The sequence below is a fragment of the Meleagris gallopavo genome, chromosome 6 (genome assembly GCF_905368555.1).
Source record: "Meleagris gallopavo chromosome 6, MGAL_WU_HG_1.1, whole genome shotgun sequence".
In the NCBI taxonomy this organism is placed as follows: Eukaryota; Metazoa; Chordata; class Aves; order Galliformes; family Phasianidae; genus Meleagris; species Meleagris gallopavo.
This window is the reverse complement of record NC_139409.1, coordinates 47,344,534-47,359,939: the sequence shown is the minus strand read 5'-3', so window position 1 is coordinate 47,359,939 and position 15,406 is coordinate 47,344,534. Positions and strand designations below refer to the sequence as shown.

At 37.4% G+C, this 15,406-nt stretch overlaps 1 protein-coding gene across 4 annotated transcripts in view; it reads left to right on the top strand.

The window, feature by feature from the left end:
* AVL9 (AVL9 cell migration associated) overlaps nucleotides 1-15,406 on the top strand; it is a 35,303-nt gene that overhangs the window by 9,625 nt on the left and 10,272 nt on the right. For 3 of the 4 annotated variants that reach the window (XM_003207302.5, XM_085226630.1, XM_085226631.1), the window contains exons 2-9: nucleotides 5,166-5,286; nucleotides 7,745-7,830; nucleotides 9,544-9,615; nucleotides 10,259-10,348; nucleotides 10,728-10,794; nucleotides 11,450-11,490; nucleotides 12,562-12,600; nucleotides 15,299-15,368. In XM_003207302.5, the coding sequence (XP_003207350.3) occupies nucleotides 5,166-5,286; nucleotides 7,745-7,830; nucleotides 9,544-9,615; nucleotides 10,259-10,348; nucleotides 10,728-10,794; nucleotides 11,450-11,490; nucleotides 12,562-12,600; nucleotides 15,299-15,368 (586 nt within the window). Of the gene's footprint in view, nucleotides 1-536; nucleotides 642-5,165; nucleotides 5,287-7,744; nucleotides 7,831-9,543; nucleotides 9,616-10,258; nucleotides 10,349-10,727; nucleotides 10,795-11,449; nucleotides 11,491-12,561; nucleotides 12,601-15,298; nucleotides 15,369-15,406 lie in introns of those variants that run through there. The other variant, XM_085226629.1, reaches the window with a different exon arrangement.

The window sequence follows — 15,406 nt, the reverse complement described above, 5'->3', positions numbered from 1 at the left end:
GTGACAGCGACGGGGCTGAGGGAAGGCATGGAGCTGTGGTAGGGGAGGGGCAGGTTGGGGGTGAGGGGAAGGTTCTGCACCAGAGGGCAGTGGGCATGGAACAGGCTCTTCGGGGCTGTGGTCACAGCCCCGGACTTCTGGAGTTCAAGGTGTATTTGGAAGCTGCTCTCAGACATAGTGTTTGAATTTTAGGCGGTCCTTTGTGGAGCCAAAAATTGAACTTGGTAATCCTTGTGGGTCCCTCCCAGCTGAGGATATCCTGTGATTCGGTTGTGATCTGCCAGCAAGTGTGGTCTCCCTCCTGCTGGAAACCAGGGCATTCAGCAGAGCTGGGGGGACGGATGCACATCTGCGTCTTGTGAGATGAGCTCCAGGTACGGGCTGGGAGAGAGAAAATGCCACCAGTCCCTGTAGCTGGATGTATTCCTTATTAGTCTGTGAGTGCAACAGGTTGTGTGGGTGGAACAATGAGTGGTGTGGATCCTGCCTAACAGCAGCTGCTGCATTGGGCAGAGGTAGCTTAGGAACAAAGCAGAGGGTTACCCTGTTTCAGTAAGGGAGTTGCCTAGCACAGGCTTCCTTAGCAAGCCTTCTAGACTGGAATTGCTGCAGTAATGTTGTGCTCCTCTTCTGGGAAGAGTGTGAGTTCTAAGGTTTCAGTTTAAAAATTTTACTAACCTAGAGTTTTCTCAGAGCAAACGTGGATGGTTATCTTGTGCATCTGTAGCAATCCAAATGGTGTCTTAGAGCTTGTGTAAGTGATTGCTTTAGAGCTCTGATGTTGGGCCGCATGGAGAAGTTTCAAGAACTGGAAGGATAGAAAATGCAGTGCCCTACTGCTTTCCAATATATTAATTTCTCTCCACCATTTGTGTGTATGCAATATATACACGGACATATGAATACATATATTAAAAAAAACCTTTTGTTAGAGGTCATTATATTACACTGTAGGCATGATTGATTTACAGATAGGCTCTTCCATCTGTAGATCCTGATCTGTTTTTTCTGTCGTGTTTATGGGAAAAGTTTGTCATATAAATCTGATTTAATGAAAGATGAACAGTATGCCTGGTTTTATTTGGCTGCATGCTGCTGTTGTCTCAGTGATTCAGATAAAATCATTGGTTCACTGGTTTTCTCTGCACGTGTCTATGCTTGGTCTAAGGTATCAAGGAAAAACCTTCAGAAATCCTTGCTTTGAGTGAGGAAAAATACTGGTTTATTTGAAATGAAAGGTCAGTTTTCATGTGTGATTTTAATTTGTAGGGTTTTGAGGGTTGGGGGTAGTCATTCCTGCTTAGCAGTATCCTCAGTATTTAATATCTTATTTTTCTTTTTGCTCTTTTCCTTTTTAAGTGAGATTGGAATAGATGATATCATTGATATAGATTGAAATTATTTATGAAGGAAAAAATTCTAAATAGGAATGCAGTGAGTGTTTTTACCAGTTTTCTTCTCTTTGTGTGAAGCAATTATTCTTCCTATTAATGTGATACAAGCAATCAAGAGATCATTAATTTATTCCTAGACTGGAGTGGGTTAACTCCCTGTAATTTAAGTTCAGCAACTCACTAAGAGTATTCTTGTGTCTTAAATAATACTGTTGTTGTTTTAAATATCTCAGATTTTTTAAGAGATCTAAACTTAAATCCACTACCCATTGAATTAATGGAAAAACTTATTAGGATTCAGTTTTTTGGCTTTTTTTTTAATCATTATCATTTGTATTCTGAAAAGAGACCTTTCAACATATTTGAAGAGAATGTACACTGTTAAGAAGAGTTAACCTGTAAATGAATTAGTTCAAACATGTGACTGTAAATGCAATGGGGAGTGTGGGAAGTCTGTAATTTGTACTGACTCACCAGCGTGTTGACTTATTGCTGGTTAATGTTCACTGAAGATTTGACTCTTGCTGTGATTGCTATCACTTAGCAACACTTTGTATATGAGGAAAACAACCTGCCCTAAGTAAAAGTTTGTTGAATATCAGTGAAGACTACCTGTCTAATGTTTGAGTGCGGTAGATGGACATGCACATACCTTTTGGAAATTCCTCTTTTTATCCAAATTTTGTTGATCTTTCTTCTGATTGTGTACTTGTAATCTAGTAGGAGACGATATCAATGCATTTGATCAAAGAAAATCTATCATCTTAGTTCCTAGAAGTAAGAACTGAAGTATGTTTTTCTTTGTTCACATGCATTTCTTACGCTGGATGTTCACTAACCTGCAGAATTTTTTCTGGCTAGGAAATCTCTTGAAAAAGGAGGAATCAAAAGTGTTTGTTGGGACTCTCTTTATTCTTCAGAGGAGAAAAGACTGCTCATCAGTAGCTGCTTTGCTTCTGAACTGTTGGATGCAATAAGAACTGCTTACCAAGAGGTCTGTTAATGTAGCAGAATTACAGAAAGACACAAATGTCAGTTCCAGAAATGTCGTTGTTATTTAGTTTAGGGTTGGGTTTTTTTTTACATTTTATTTTAATTCAGTCATCCACAGGAGCTGAAATACTTTGTGCAATGAAGCCTACGTTTATTTCTCCACTCAGTTGTGTTACAGTATTCTGTATTGATTTTAGTTCTAAAATCTACTAGTAGCACACTGCATTCAGAAGAAGACAATTGGAACAGGCAGAAAACATTGCCATCAAAACTCTTTGACAGTTATAATCAATATTTCCAGCTATAATGACGATCCCTGATACTTGAAAGAGTAAGAAATGAGTGGAGACTCTGGTTCTTTTTTTTTTTTTTATAGCTTCTGCTGAAGTCTGTGAAGATTTCAGTTTTGAATAAGAATTTCACTTCGTTGTGGAGTCTTCTTAAATTCATTTGAAGGGATAAAAACTGTAAGATCTGCTGAGGCATTTAACTCGTATTTGTTCCTGTTGAATACAGAGCTTTGCTATAAAAACTTTTTCTCTTGTTTGTGGATGATTTCTATAATGCATGTATGCATTAGCAAAGAACAAGGAAATTGAAGCACGTGGTTATGCAGCCTGAGAAAATAATTTTGCTATGATTGTTGTTCAAGAATTCAGAAGTGATATAACTGAGATTCTCTCTACCCCATTTACTTTATTTTTTTACATGTGCAATTTTCATTTCCAGATTTATCCAAGAACTATGGTTTGTTTTGTGTGAGGATCCTTGTATTTCTTGCTGTTCTCTGAAACTGTTCAACATTTTATAACACTTCAGTTTTGAAATCACGTTTGTATTTGCAGAACATTCCTAACTGCAGTTTATGCTGTTGTGCAAATTGCTCTGTGGAAGTCAAGCAGGATGCCTAGAAGATAAGGAGCAGTGTGATTTTCATCTGCAAATTAGGCTTCTGAGCCTGAGCTAGCACTCTTTGGAGATGATAGAAAGAAACAGATTGGATGAATCATCCACTGCAGGTGTCTGTTCTTTCTGACTGTAGAACGCTTAGGAAAACTGGCTTGGAGTTCTGGCTTTTTGATAAGTAGTTGGATGACATGATTCCCACCTGCGGTGACTACTTGAGGAAGAGTTCAACTTAACTACTTTGAAATGAAATTGCTCGGAACTCTGAAGTTGGAGGCAGGTTTAGGAGGAAGTTCTCCAGGGCATTGCATGCTGTCTTTGCTGTTGAATTGTCCTTTTTCTTCCTACAGCTGCCACAAAATGCAGTACTTCCCCAGTCTGCAGTCTATTAAGCTACACAAATGGAATTCCTCCTAAGGAACTTGAGAGTTCCCTACGTAGATGATTTTGGGAAAAGAGAGGGGTATTACTACATGTAAATCAGGTGTATCATAACATCCATGTATAGAATAGATTATTTAAGTGCACTTAAGCAATCTTAATTCTGCTTTGTCTTGTGATCTTTTTCTCACCTATATATATTAATGCAGAAATCCCTGTATTAAGATGCTTACCTTGGAAAGAAACAGGCTAATATGAAACAAGATTATCAGTGGTGTCATTAATACCTGTTGGACCTGTAGAAACCTCTGTTGTTTGAGGTATGTGGTAGCACCTGGGCTGTTATGAGCTAGAACCAAGAAGATTAAATAGTTTTTCAGCAAAGTTAATGTTATGAGAAGAACACAGGAGCCAGGTGGCATCAGTTGTGATAAGAGTGACACCGTGTGTTAAGGTGAAGAATTTCACTTCTGATTTTATTTCCTTTTTCTTCAATACTTTCATCTTTCATAATATTGTTATTTTATCATCCTTCTAGCATTAAGGCTTTGCGTGCTTGTTTCCTACAAGTTATACATTTCCATTTATACTTCCTACAGCTGATTGGGTTTTAGCCAAGCGTCTTTCAAGAGGAGGTGCAATATGCTGCAGCAGTTTCTTTTACTGATAAACTTGTGATAAACTTAAATTTTTGTTCGGTAATTTAAGATAAGTATGTCTGGATGTAAAGACTTGTTGAAAGTGGGTGGAAACTCAGAAGTCCGTAGGAAAACAAAACAATAAAGGATGACAGTGTGAAGAGTAATTCTGGGCAGCCATGGTAGGCAGATATTATAATGCAAGAAATAGAGAAGTTGCCACTGATACTAGGAAAAAGTGGTAAAAGGCAAAGAAATGAAAAGTGAAATTGAAAGGCAGGATTTCTTGAAAAGGAAAAGATGACATTTCTAGTAGATGTGGAAAAGTTGCTGCATCATTGAGATCAAGGACATAAAAAAAATCTTTAAAAACAGTATTTTGCTGTTGGTGTATTATTCAGTATCCACGAGGGTAAAATACAGGCTTGCGTGTGATAGAGATTGGCTCATTATGAGGACTCGAGATGATGAAAAGCCAAATCTGATTTCAGGATGTGCCCCCAGCAATGATCCCTGCTGATATTGCAGGGGCAGCAACGGGCTGCTTGCTATGTGCATACAGGGAAGAAGGTGACATCCTCTTCTTAACGTCTGTTTTGTGTATCTCTTGAGGTTGGATATCTCTTAGGCTGGATAGGAGCACTGTAGAAGTCAGATCTTCCTGGGACCTGCCACCAGACTGCATATGAGCCCATCCATGGGTGCTTTGAAGAGAGAAGGAATGCTAGTAGGAAGAAAAGCTTTCTTCCATGCCATTGCTAAAGAAAAATATGCCAGACTCAATTACAGAAGTTTGCTTGTTTGCTAACAACAATCTGTTCTACTTTTGCTTCCTCTTTGTTTCTTTGTTTAGGTTGAATTCTCCTACCCTCCCCTGATGCCTGGAGAAGGACATGACAGCCACAGTTTACCAGAGGAATGGAAATATTTGCCATTTCTTGCCTTACCAGATGGTGCTCACAACTACCAGGAAGGTAAGAAACTTGAGAGGAAGTTGCATGTGTTGAGGCCTTCTACAAGCTTCTACTGTAACCGAAAAAAAACAACCCTCATATCTGAACAGTTGACCAACTATTCTCTTTGCTATTAGAGTTCTTGTACTTCTTGTTTAAACTGCAGAATAATTGATATAAAACTTTGGGGATTCAAATGAAAATAGATAATAAAGGTGTATCTCCTGCATGAAGAAATCAGATGTCAAAAATTCACTTTAGAGGTTACATTGTTCTAATGCAAAAGAAGGCTGCCAGCTTTCTTTTGAGCCATTATCTGAGGCATGAATTAACTCCTGAGTAAAACCTAATCCAGTTTTGAGGTAAGGAAAAAATGAAGCTCTACGATTAAGCTTTGTAACGTATGATGTACTCATTATAATCTGGTTCTTCCACTAACTTCTAGTGATTCTACAAGTCATTCTGTATGACATTTTGACGACTAGCAAATGTAAAAGGCAGGACCTTTAGTGTATTTGTCAGCAGAGTAGAAAGATATAGTGGTACTTTCACTGTGAAGCCACTCCCTAGCAGCCATAAGTGTCTCTCTGCTCCAGGTCATGATTTCTGTTCTCTTTCTGTGTTGCTAAGTATGTAATGAACGGTATGCTACATTCAAAGCTAGGAAAATTATATGTAGCCTCAGTTATCTGTTCCCTATTGGCTCAGCATCATCTCAATTAATGCTCAACTTTGAGCAGTTTCATTGCTGCACTAAGAGATTATCAACATGTGCTTTTGGCAAGAACAAAAAAGGCAAGATGTGACAACAAAATGGGTGTAGAGCCCTGTGGTTGTGGGTAAAAATGCACATGAACTTGAAATAAACAAATCTGCTTCAGATAAATTTCCTGTAAACATAAAATAACTGTTACTCCATTTCTATTTGAAATGGAGCTTTTAACTAACTCCCACTGACAGTTACATTTTTGCAAAGAGGATGGCATGGTACAGAAAATATCTCCACACTTATTCAAGGGAATAGTTTTATAATACACAATTCCTCTTCCCACTGGACTTGATACATAGGAAGTCATCTGTTCTGTTCAGTTTGTTAGAAGCATTTTACTTCCTTTGTGTTATTTGATTTCAGAACAGGTTTTATTCTACTTTTTGAAAGCCAAACAATCATAATATGTATTTTTCCTTTCCTTTACTTATGACTTAGCAACTTTTGGCAGTAGCAGCCAGGTGTATGTGTGTATATATACCTCATGGCATAAGCCTCACTCTTGCTGTTTTTTTTTTCTTTCACGTTACACTTGCACAGTGAAATGTTTTTGTGTTCTGGTGGACAGCAGGTTGAGGGAAGTGATCCTCTCCCTCTACTCTGCCCTGGTGAGGCCACATTTAGACAACTGTGTCCAGTTCTGGGCTCCTCAGTTCAAAATGATACAGATCTTCTAGAAGGAGTCCAGCAAGGAGTCCACCACAAAGATGATAAAGGACCTGGAGCATCTTCCACATGAGGAAAGGCTGAGAGACCAGGGTCTGTTCAGCCTGGGGAAAAGAAGACTGAGGGGGGATCTGATTAATGTTTGTAAATATTGAAAGGGAGGTAGGGGACAAATGGATGAGGCCAGGTTCTCCTCCCTGGTGTGTAGTGATAGGACAAGAAGTAATGGCCTAAAATGTGAATGCAGGAAGTTCCATACAAACATGCAGAATAAATTCTTTAGTGTAAGAGTGACAGGACTGCCCAGAGAGGTTGTGGAGTCCCCTTCTGTGGAGATATTCAAGACCTGTTTGGATGTCTACCCACGTGGCCTACTGTAGGGTCCCTGCTTTAGCAGGGGGGTGGACTCAGTGATCTCTTGAGATCCCTTCAACCCCTGTGATTCTGTGAATCCTACAACTGTGTGAATAAACAGCTTTTACTAGCATAGTAGTCCTGTGCCTTGTATCTACCTTAACAAGGTATCAGCAAATTCAACCTTTTAGCTGTGTATATCCTCCTTGTTTTGTTTTGTTTTCCTACCTTCATTGCAATTAACATCCTAATGGCATTGCAGTCTTGCTGTATGCACTGTCCCACCAGTTCTGTGGGCCTTGACTTCCAGTGCCTTGTCTTTATTCTTTTATACTGAATTGGAAAAGCTGTGTGGCTCTTGGTTTCAATGGTGCTTCTGTGCTGTCAACAGCTGCTTCTGAACATCTGTCAGTGGGCTTATAAAGGAGCTCGATTAGGGTAAATGTGAGGCTGCCATCAGAACATCCACATTAGCAATGCTGAAGCTTCTTCCACAAAGTACCATGCAATTTGGAAACTGTAATTTGGGTGCAAGCATAGCTTTATTGATAACTATTTTTTTTCCCTCCCCAACATCTCAGAAAAGATATGCACCAGTATTTCAGCAGTGACTCTTTTATAAAGAAAGTAATGGTGATGAGAAAGCTACGCTTGTTAGTGACTTATGGGACATTCTTTTCTTTTTCACAGATACTGTGTTTTTCCATTTGCCACCAAGATGTGGGGACCGAACCACAGTATATGGTGTCTCTTGCTACAGGCAGATTGAAGCAAAGGTAACTTTCCAAGCTATGAAAAATATTACTGAAGTAATGGGCTTAATGCACTAATAATTCTGAAATTCAGTGGCTTGTATTAACATCAACATTCAATCTACATGATCAGTTTACTTTTAAAACTATCTATGAAAAAGGACACAGGAGGTAGCTACAGAACTTGAGAACAATTATTTCCTTTATGTCAGCAAGCATATTTTTATTTTTTATTTTTATTTTATTTATTTATATTTTTTTGAAGCACCCAAGGCAATTGATAAATGTTTTGGTTGTTGAGAACTAATCCAGGCATTAGTCCCAAGTAGCAAAACTGACAGTCACCCAGGCTGCCAAGTCCTGTTGCCAGGAAGAAAGTCTCTTGGATGGAAGCAGTTTAAACTTCTCTAGTATGTGACTGAAGAATTTTAGAGTATCTATTGGGATCATGCAAATCTTCACGTACCTCCTTTGCCAAAAAAATGCTTGCATGGTAAATCAAAATCTTGCCATTCATTGTATGCAGCTCTATGTAGGCACCTACTGTTACTGAATTTTTAGCCATAAAGCTAGAAAAAACTGGTGAGAGCTACAGTGTGCATCTAATTTTCAAAAGTAGTAGTGGCAGTAGTCTACATAACTACAACTGAGATGTTATTACAGATTTCTTGAAAAATAAATAACAATCATTTCTTTTCAAGTGGCATGCCAAGAATCTGGAATGCCATGTGGACTTGAGAGCTAAATTAGTTTTGTATTCAGAAGATGGAAATTCTGTACTCTGTCTTTAGCACACCTTAGTTATATTTCACATTTCTATTTATGCTATAGGAGAAATTTTCCATGTGTAGGTTTTAATTCCGCTTCTTTTGAACTTAACATTGATTTTAGCATACTCACTATCTTTCCAGCCAGTCCTCATATTTATTCTGTGATTAATCTTGCTCTATTTAACTGTGCAATTATTTTAACATGGCTTTATTGTGTCTTGATTTCAAGTTTATACTGTTCACTAACGAACTAAAATGGTTGTTTAAATTGTACTCTGTGGAGAAAGTAGAATGCAAAACAGTGTGTGTTTCATATAACAACTTGAGCACCCTTTCCATCTGGCTTTCTGATGTGTGGGCTGCAATCCACACACTCACTGTTTGTGCAGTTAGAAGGATCACTGCTGCATTTCTGCCCTTACCCTTCCTAGTTTTGCTTTTAATTACCTTAGCTGTTTGGTCTGGCTGAGAATGGAGTTCCTTCTGGAGATAATACTTCCTTTATTTTATGGACGGCTTAGAGAAAATCCTTGAGTATAAAGTAAACTATTTCCAGGTGAAGACTTGGCAGCCCAGTTCATTTTCATAGATATTATTAGAGAAGAGCTAGCTGTTGTGGCTGCTTCTCTCCAGGTACATTGCCCTGCATTAAAAATGCCACTGCCTTTTCTGGGGCTGCTTCTGGGCTACTCCAGGACTATTTACTCATAGTAGTGCCTTTCAAACAGTCTTCTGCCTGTCATTACAGCTGTATTTGGATTTATGCTGTGCTCAGTGAGTTGACAACATAACTGCAGAATCTGTTACGACTGTAATAGGTAAAAAATGTGATTTGGGTATTCCACCACTGAAGGCAGGAAATCTTAGGATTTTGTTTGAATAGGGAATATGTGGCATCTTGACCTGTGAAACAGTTGTTTTTGAGAGTGTGTTTAGGTAAATATGCTGTTATACTTCTATTTCCTAGGCATTAAAAGTACGACAAGCAGACATCACCCGAGAAACAGTGCAGAAAAGTGTCTGTGTTCTCAGTCAGCTGGTAAGAGTGTTCAAATCTCAAAGCACTCCTAAGTAACGTGTTAAATATTATTTGTTTTCCATCCTTTTTTCTGGAACTTTTGGCTCTAAATATGTTATTTTTTAAATTGTTGCTGATTCTTAAGCACTACTAATTCTTCATATATAATAGGAGTTTGAATTTAGGTGTTATTATTGAGGGACTGCCTATTATCAGCCATGAAAGAGCTTTTAAGATGATCACAGAAATAGTATATTCTCCCTTTGAGGGGACTTCTTATTAGTTACTTAACAAAAGCTACTACTCCCCAGGCAGGGAGTGGAAATTTTCTTGCTTAAAGCTGAAGGAAGAGCTGCCATTGCAGCTGCATGAGCAGTGTTTTAAACAGGAAAGTACTTTTCTGGAAAGATATCCAGTGTTGGTATGGTGTATATAAGTGGAATCAAAATAGTTAATTATTCTAATAGTATAGTTAATTAATCAAAATCATTTAAAATGAGCACAGACAAAAGATGTTGTAAGTCAGCAACTAAGAATTCAGGTCTATCACTTTCCTTCCGTGAGCTGTGTGTGTAATAAAGTGATTGCAAGATTAGAATAGGAGAAAGCTGATGTTCAAAGCAACTGGACTGATTTATTTTTTTTTACTTGATTTTCTTTCAAGCCTTTGTATGGGTTACTTCAGGCCAAGCTGCAGCTCATTACTCATGCGTATTTTGAAGAAAAAGACTTCTCGCAAATTTCAATTCTAAAGGTAACTTTTAAAGTAAAAACGATACGGAACAAAGCCTGCAGTGTATAGCTACAGACTTCAGTGTTTTTAATTAGGGGTTTTGCTCAGGTATTTCATTTTCATAGGTCATTCAGCTATTCAGCTCTTCCAATACCTTAGAGGACCTATATGACCCTCATGACAGATTACAAATTTGATATGTATTGAAATAGAAGAATGAGCATGATATTCAACCTGTATCCCCATTGACTCTTAATAAAATATGACTTTCTTTCTAGAGTAAGGCATGGAAATCCTTCAGTAAGACAATTTTTTTAATAGTGGATGTTGTACGACTGTGTACCATTAATGACCTCGTTTTATTTTTTCTGTGCGTGTGCTTTTGTTCATACTTTTACAGGAACTTTATGATCATATGAATAGTTCCTTGGGAGGGACTTTGTTAGAAGGGTCACAAGTTTATCTTGGTAAGTGGCTTTTTTTGTGCAAGTGGCAGGGATAACATCGTGCTAATCAACGTGTTCCCTTCCTTAGCTGATTTGCTTATGTACATTAACAGATTAAGCATGGAGCTCAGTGTGCCTGCACAGTATTCTGTTACACTTTTCTTTATGGATTTAAATAAATGTCAAATAAGTGCAGTGTTGCTTTCATAATAGAAGTCAGTTGTGGGTTGAAAGTCATCATTCTACTTGACCTGTCAGTCTGACAAGCGTCTGCTTAGCTGTTTTTGGAAAACAGTACTTACTTAATTTATAGATGATGTTTTGGGATGCTAGATCTTTTGTCTGCTATTTGGGAAATCTCCTGTTTTATTCTGACTCTTATCTATGTTTTTAGAAAGCACAATGTGGGATTTAGTTTAGTGTTTCCAAAATGCTGTTGCAGCCATCATGAGTAACTCAGAGTGTGACTAATCCTGTTATTGTCTCCACTGTCATTTAATTATTTCACCTGCACAAAGGAGAGAAAGTACTCTGACCTCTGCTACTGAAATAACCAAGGTTCACATAGAATGCACAATGGGCATAACCCCTTCTCCTCCAAAAAGTTGACAGGAATTAATGTTAATATCTCTACTAGCTATAAAGTGGAGTAATTGCTGTTCCTTTGGTGTCTCAGGTCTATCTCCTCGGGATCTTGTTCTTCACTTTAGACACAAGGTAGGCTTTTTTTGCTAGGCTTATAAAATACAGCACTTATTTTGAGGAGTAAAATGCTTTTTGAAGAACTGAAAAATGAATGTCTAGACATACCTGAGCTAGAAGTGAGATTGTTCCTTAAGTATTTCTGGTTACAGTCTCTTGATTTTTCATTTCCACCTACAGATCTTCTGTAAAAGTAAGTTCCATAATGAGAACTTTTGTCTATCTTTTGGATTTCTTGTAGGTTTTTAGGTTTGTGTTACAATTCTTTAGTCCTGGCCCAAAGTGAAAGTGGTATCTCAATTATGGTTGTGCTTCTATTTCCTGTGCCTTGTCAAATAAATGTGATGGAAGAATACTGCTAAAGTCATCGCAGACACTTGGGATATTTTTCCCAATATGTAATTTTTGCAGCTCCTGCCACCAAACAAACTAGTAATTTCTCCCATTGGCTTTTCTTAATGGCTGTTGAAATTGAGTTTGTATCCTGTAACTAAGTTACAAATAGCATTTAAAGTCTGTAACTGAGAGGCTTCAAGGAAAGAAATTTGAGGTTCTGCATTTAATGATGTATATGTGCATGCTTAATACACGTTTGGGGTAGAATTTGTTTCACTTCATGTGTGTGCTGGTCATTGCCCCAGAAGTGTCTCCTTTTCTTTGGGTTTCAAGAGTATAGGCAGCTGGCTCTGATCTAGATGTCTTGTCTGTAGATGTCTAACATTAGGGAAGGTGAATGCTGTTCCTGGATAAGTTGTTTGGCTCAACTTATTTCTGTAATTTTGTAAAGGAATTTTTGTGTTTGTGCAATTTTTTTAAAAATTCTAGAATGGCACAATATGTTCTTCCTTCTTTATAAGCTTTGTATGATCTGAATTACCAATCATGAATTTTTTTTTTGCATGAGTTTCAAATGTCATTTCAAAGAGAGCTCTAGTGGAGAAAAGGTATTGAAACACTGGTTGGTTTTTGTTGTTCAGATTTGATCGTTTGACAGTTATGCAGAGAAATTTTCAATAGGATAAACTTGCATGGTAGTTTTGATAAATGGCACTGCCTCATTTACTGTGTTTTTCCTTTGTTTTTCAGGTCTTGATCCTTTTTAAATTGATTCTTCTAGAGAAGAAGGTATCATTTTGTAGGCTGGGGCAGATAACTGAAATAGAAACAGCTTATGTTTTTTTAAATATGAAAATATGTAGAACATACCAGCAAAAGTTAAAGGAAAAAAAAGTTAAAATGGTCTGGATTGATGATCAGCAATTTTACATACATGTGCAGATCAGGAAAGTATGCTCAAAGTAACTTCTGTGTGTTGCTGTATAAATTTGCTTCTGCTGCTGTTATATGCATACTCCACTTTTATTAGTAGCTGTGAAGTAAAATGCAATTAAATGTGAGTGGGAAAACTTAACATCTTATAGAAGACAAGAAAAGATGCATGGGATGCAAGTGTACTTATGCAAAGAAATGGATAGGAAATGTTGAGACCTAAAATGGAACATACAGCTTTACAGCTTACACTAAGTAGAAATTTTGTTCTGTTTTAAATAGACATACCAAAAGAAACCTGTGCAAGGAATGTCTTACAAACCTGAATTGTGTGGACAGCTGTAGGAGACAATGTAAAGAGTCATTTCTGTTAAGTCATGCAGAATTAAGAACGCAGATTTGTTTTAAAACAACCAACAAACGAACAAAAATCACTACTTAAAGTTTGCCTTGGGCTAAATAGATATTTGTTTTCTTGTCTTGGGGTATCCAGAGATAAACAGAAGAACTTTTAGTGATGAGTGTCTATAACTCCCAGACACTTTTTTTGCAGGGACTTTTTGTCTTAATGTTTAAACAGAATTAAAAGAACACTTTCAGTTCCCCCAATGCCATATTCTTTTCTGTGAGGAAACCTGGCTTCTTTAGAGTTGATGAGAAGGAACGTAGGAATTTCCCATTAACTGCAACTGGAAGGCTAGTAGGATCCAGTCTACAAACAGCAAGTAGCTGGGTCTGTGGCCTAGGGATCCTTACTAAGGCAGTGAATATGACCTTCTAAAACAGAAGTGTTTGAATAGAATGTAATTGCTACGTAGTGGGATTGCACATGTAAAAATGTATGTAATCAAGATGGAATAATGCAAGCTTTTTCCCTCAGGTCTCTTCAATACACTTTGTCTACAGTGTGTTTTTTTAAAGCCATATACAACATATATAATGTATGCACTCTTATGTATGTTTATATATATATGTAATATATAAAAAAGTATGCATTTTTTTCAGTTAAAATTTTAAGTATCTCTATTGATGTGCTTAAAAGCTGAAGTTGTAAGTATTTCATCATGACAATTCAGAACTTTTACTGAGCTACAATTTTTTGATCTGATTATCTGATCCTAGTGGGCTATTTTCTGAAGCTCAAACAAATCATAAATGCACAGAGTGAAGAAGAGAGAAGTTTTTCCAAGCTCCCCCTAAGCTCCACCGGGCAGACAACACTCGCTATTTCAAAAGGAGGCGTTTTGGTTTTCTGGCACTGCCTGTTTTCTGACAGATGTTAATGTTCAGAATGACTGGGGAAGTTTCTATGTTCGAAGACCTTAAATATAACGTGCAAGAAGCCTTGTACATTATAGTAATGCCAATTTTCCTTGAGCTGAAAAATGCCTCCCTTCCATGAACTGCTTTCCTGTAACTCCTGGCAATTTGGTTGATGCCTTTCCACAGGCGTTAGAAATGTTTTTGCTATTTGTTTTTTTTCACCTTACAGCTGTTACTGGGCTAGGAGAATTCTTAAATGATCACCACATGCAAGTTTCTGCTGCCAGGACCACCCAGTTTACAGATGTAAATGTTGTAGGTCATGTAATGTAGGGAGGAGTAAAGGAACGTGCACCTATGCAGATGGAAAGATGGCAGAGGGACTTGCTGGAACAAATACATAAAAGTATTAAAAGGCTTAAGTTGGCAGTCCATCCAAACTTAAGATAAGTTTAAGTAAATTTCCTGAAGACAAAGGGCTTCTTTACAGACTTAGTTATTTCTGTAGTCTTAAAAACAAGTTTTGCTACAAGTACATGGCATATGATAACATAAAACTGGAAGGGTGTTGTAGGATTCCTGCTGTAGTTTCTTGCTATTGCATTCTGTGTTTTTCATATTGACCAGCACCTGAAAAGAAGCTAGGAAGTTATAGTCTTAAGTACTTTTCACTAAAGTTAATGTTGATCATGTTTTCTATTTCTGTAAACTCAGGTTTTATCATAGGAAGATAAATGCATGCTGCAGTTATCCTAGATTTCACGTACCTTTCTTTTATTTTCATAGAGAGTTTTTTTGCCAGAATTCTGGAATGGAGATTATTTGGCCTCTTTGATCTATAAGAGACACTTTAATGCACTACAAATTAACAACAACTTATGTAGAGTGCCAGAAACAATTCCTGCCTGTTGTTTAATCAGATTTTTCTAAAGTTGATCCAGTCAGCATGCTGGATCGATAAGATTTCGTTCAGTCAGAAAAATCTGACTATGTGTTATGCCCACAGGCACACACATATAATGTATATGTTAGAAATATTATAAAGTACAAGTATACAATATGCATATTCAAATAGTTAATATGAGCTTTTGTAAGAGCTTTTGTGGGTGAGCTGAATTCCTTTTTTAAAGTAAATTCCTTTAACAGTTTGTGTTCTTTGTTGTCCTCAACTGTAATTTTGATTTATTATTTTTTTTAATTCTCTTTTGTCTACTTCCCCTCTGCTCTCTTGCCCTCTTTTTGTTCTTTTATTTTTTTTTTTAAATTTTTTCCCCTCCTCTTCTGCCACCAGGTGCTGTTTTATATTTCTCCAGTAAATAGATTGGTGGGAGCTCTGATGACTGTCCTGTCATTGTTTCCTGGTAAGAAGAGAACCTTGAACTTCTCAGTTGTTACAGTA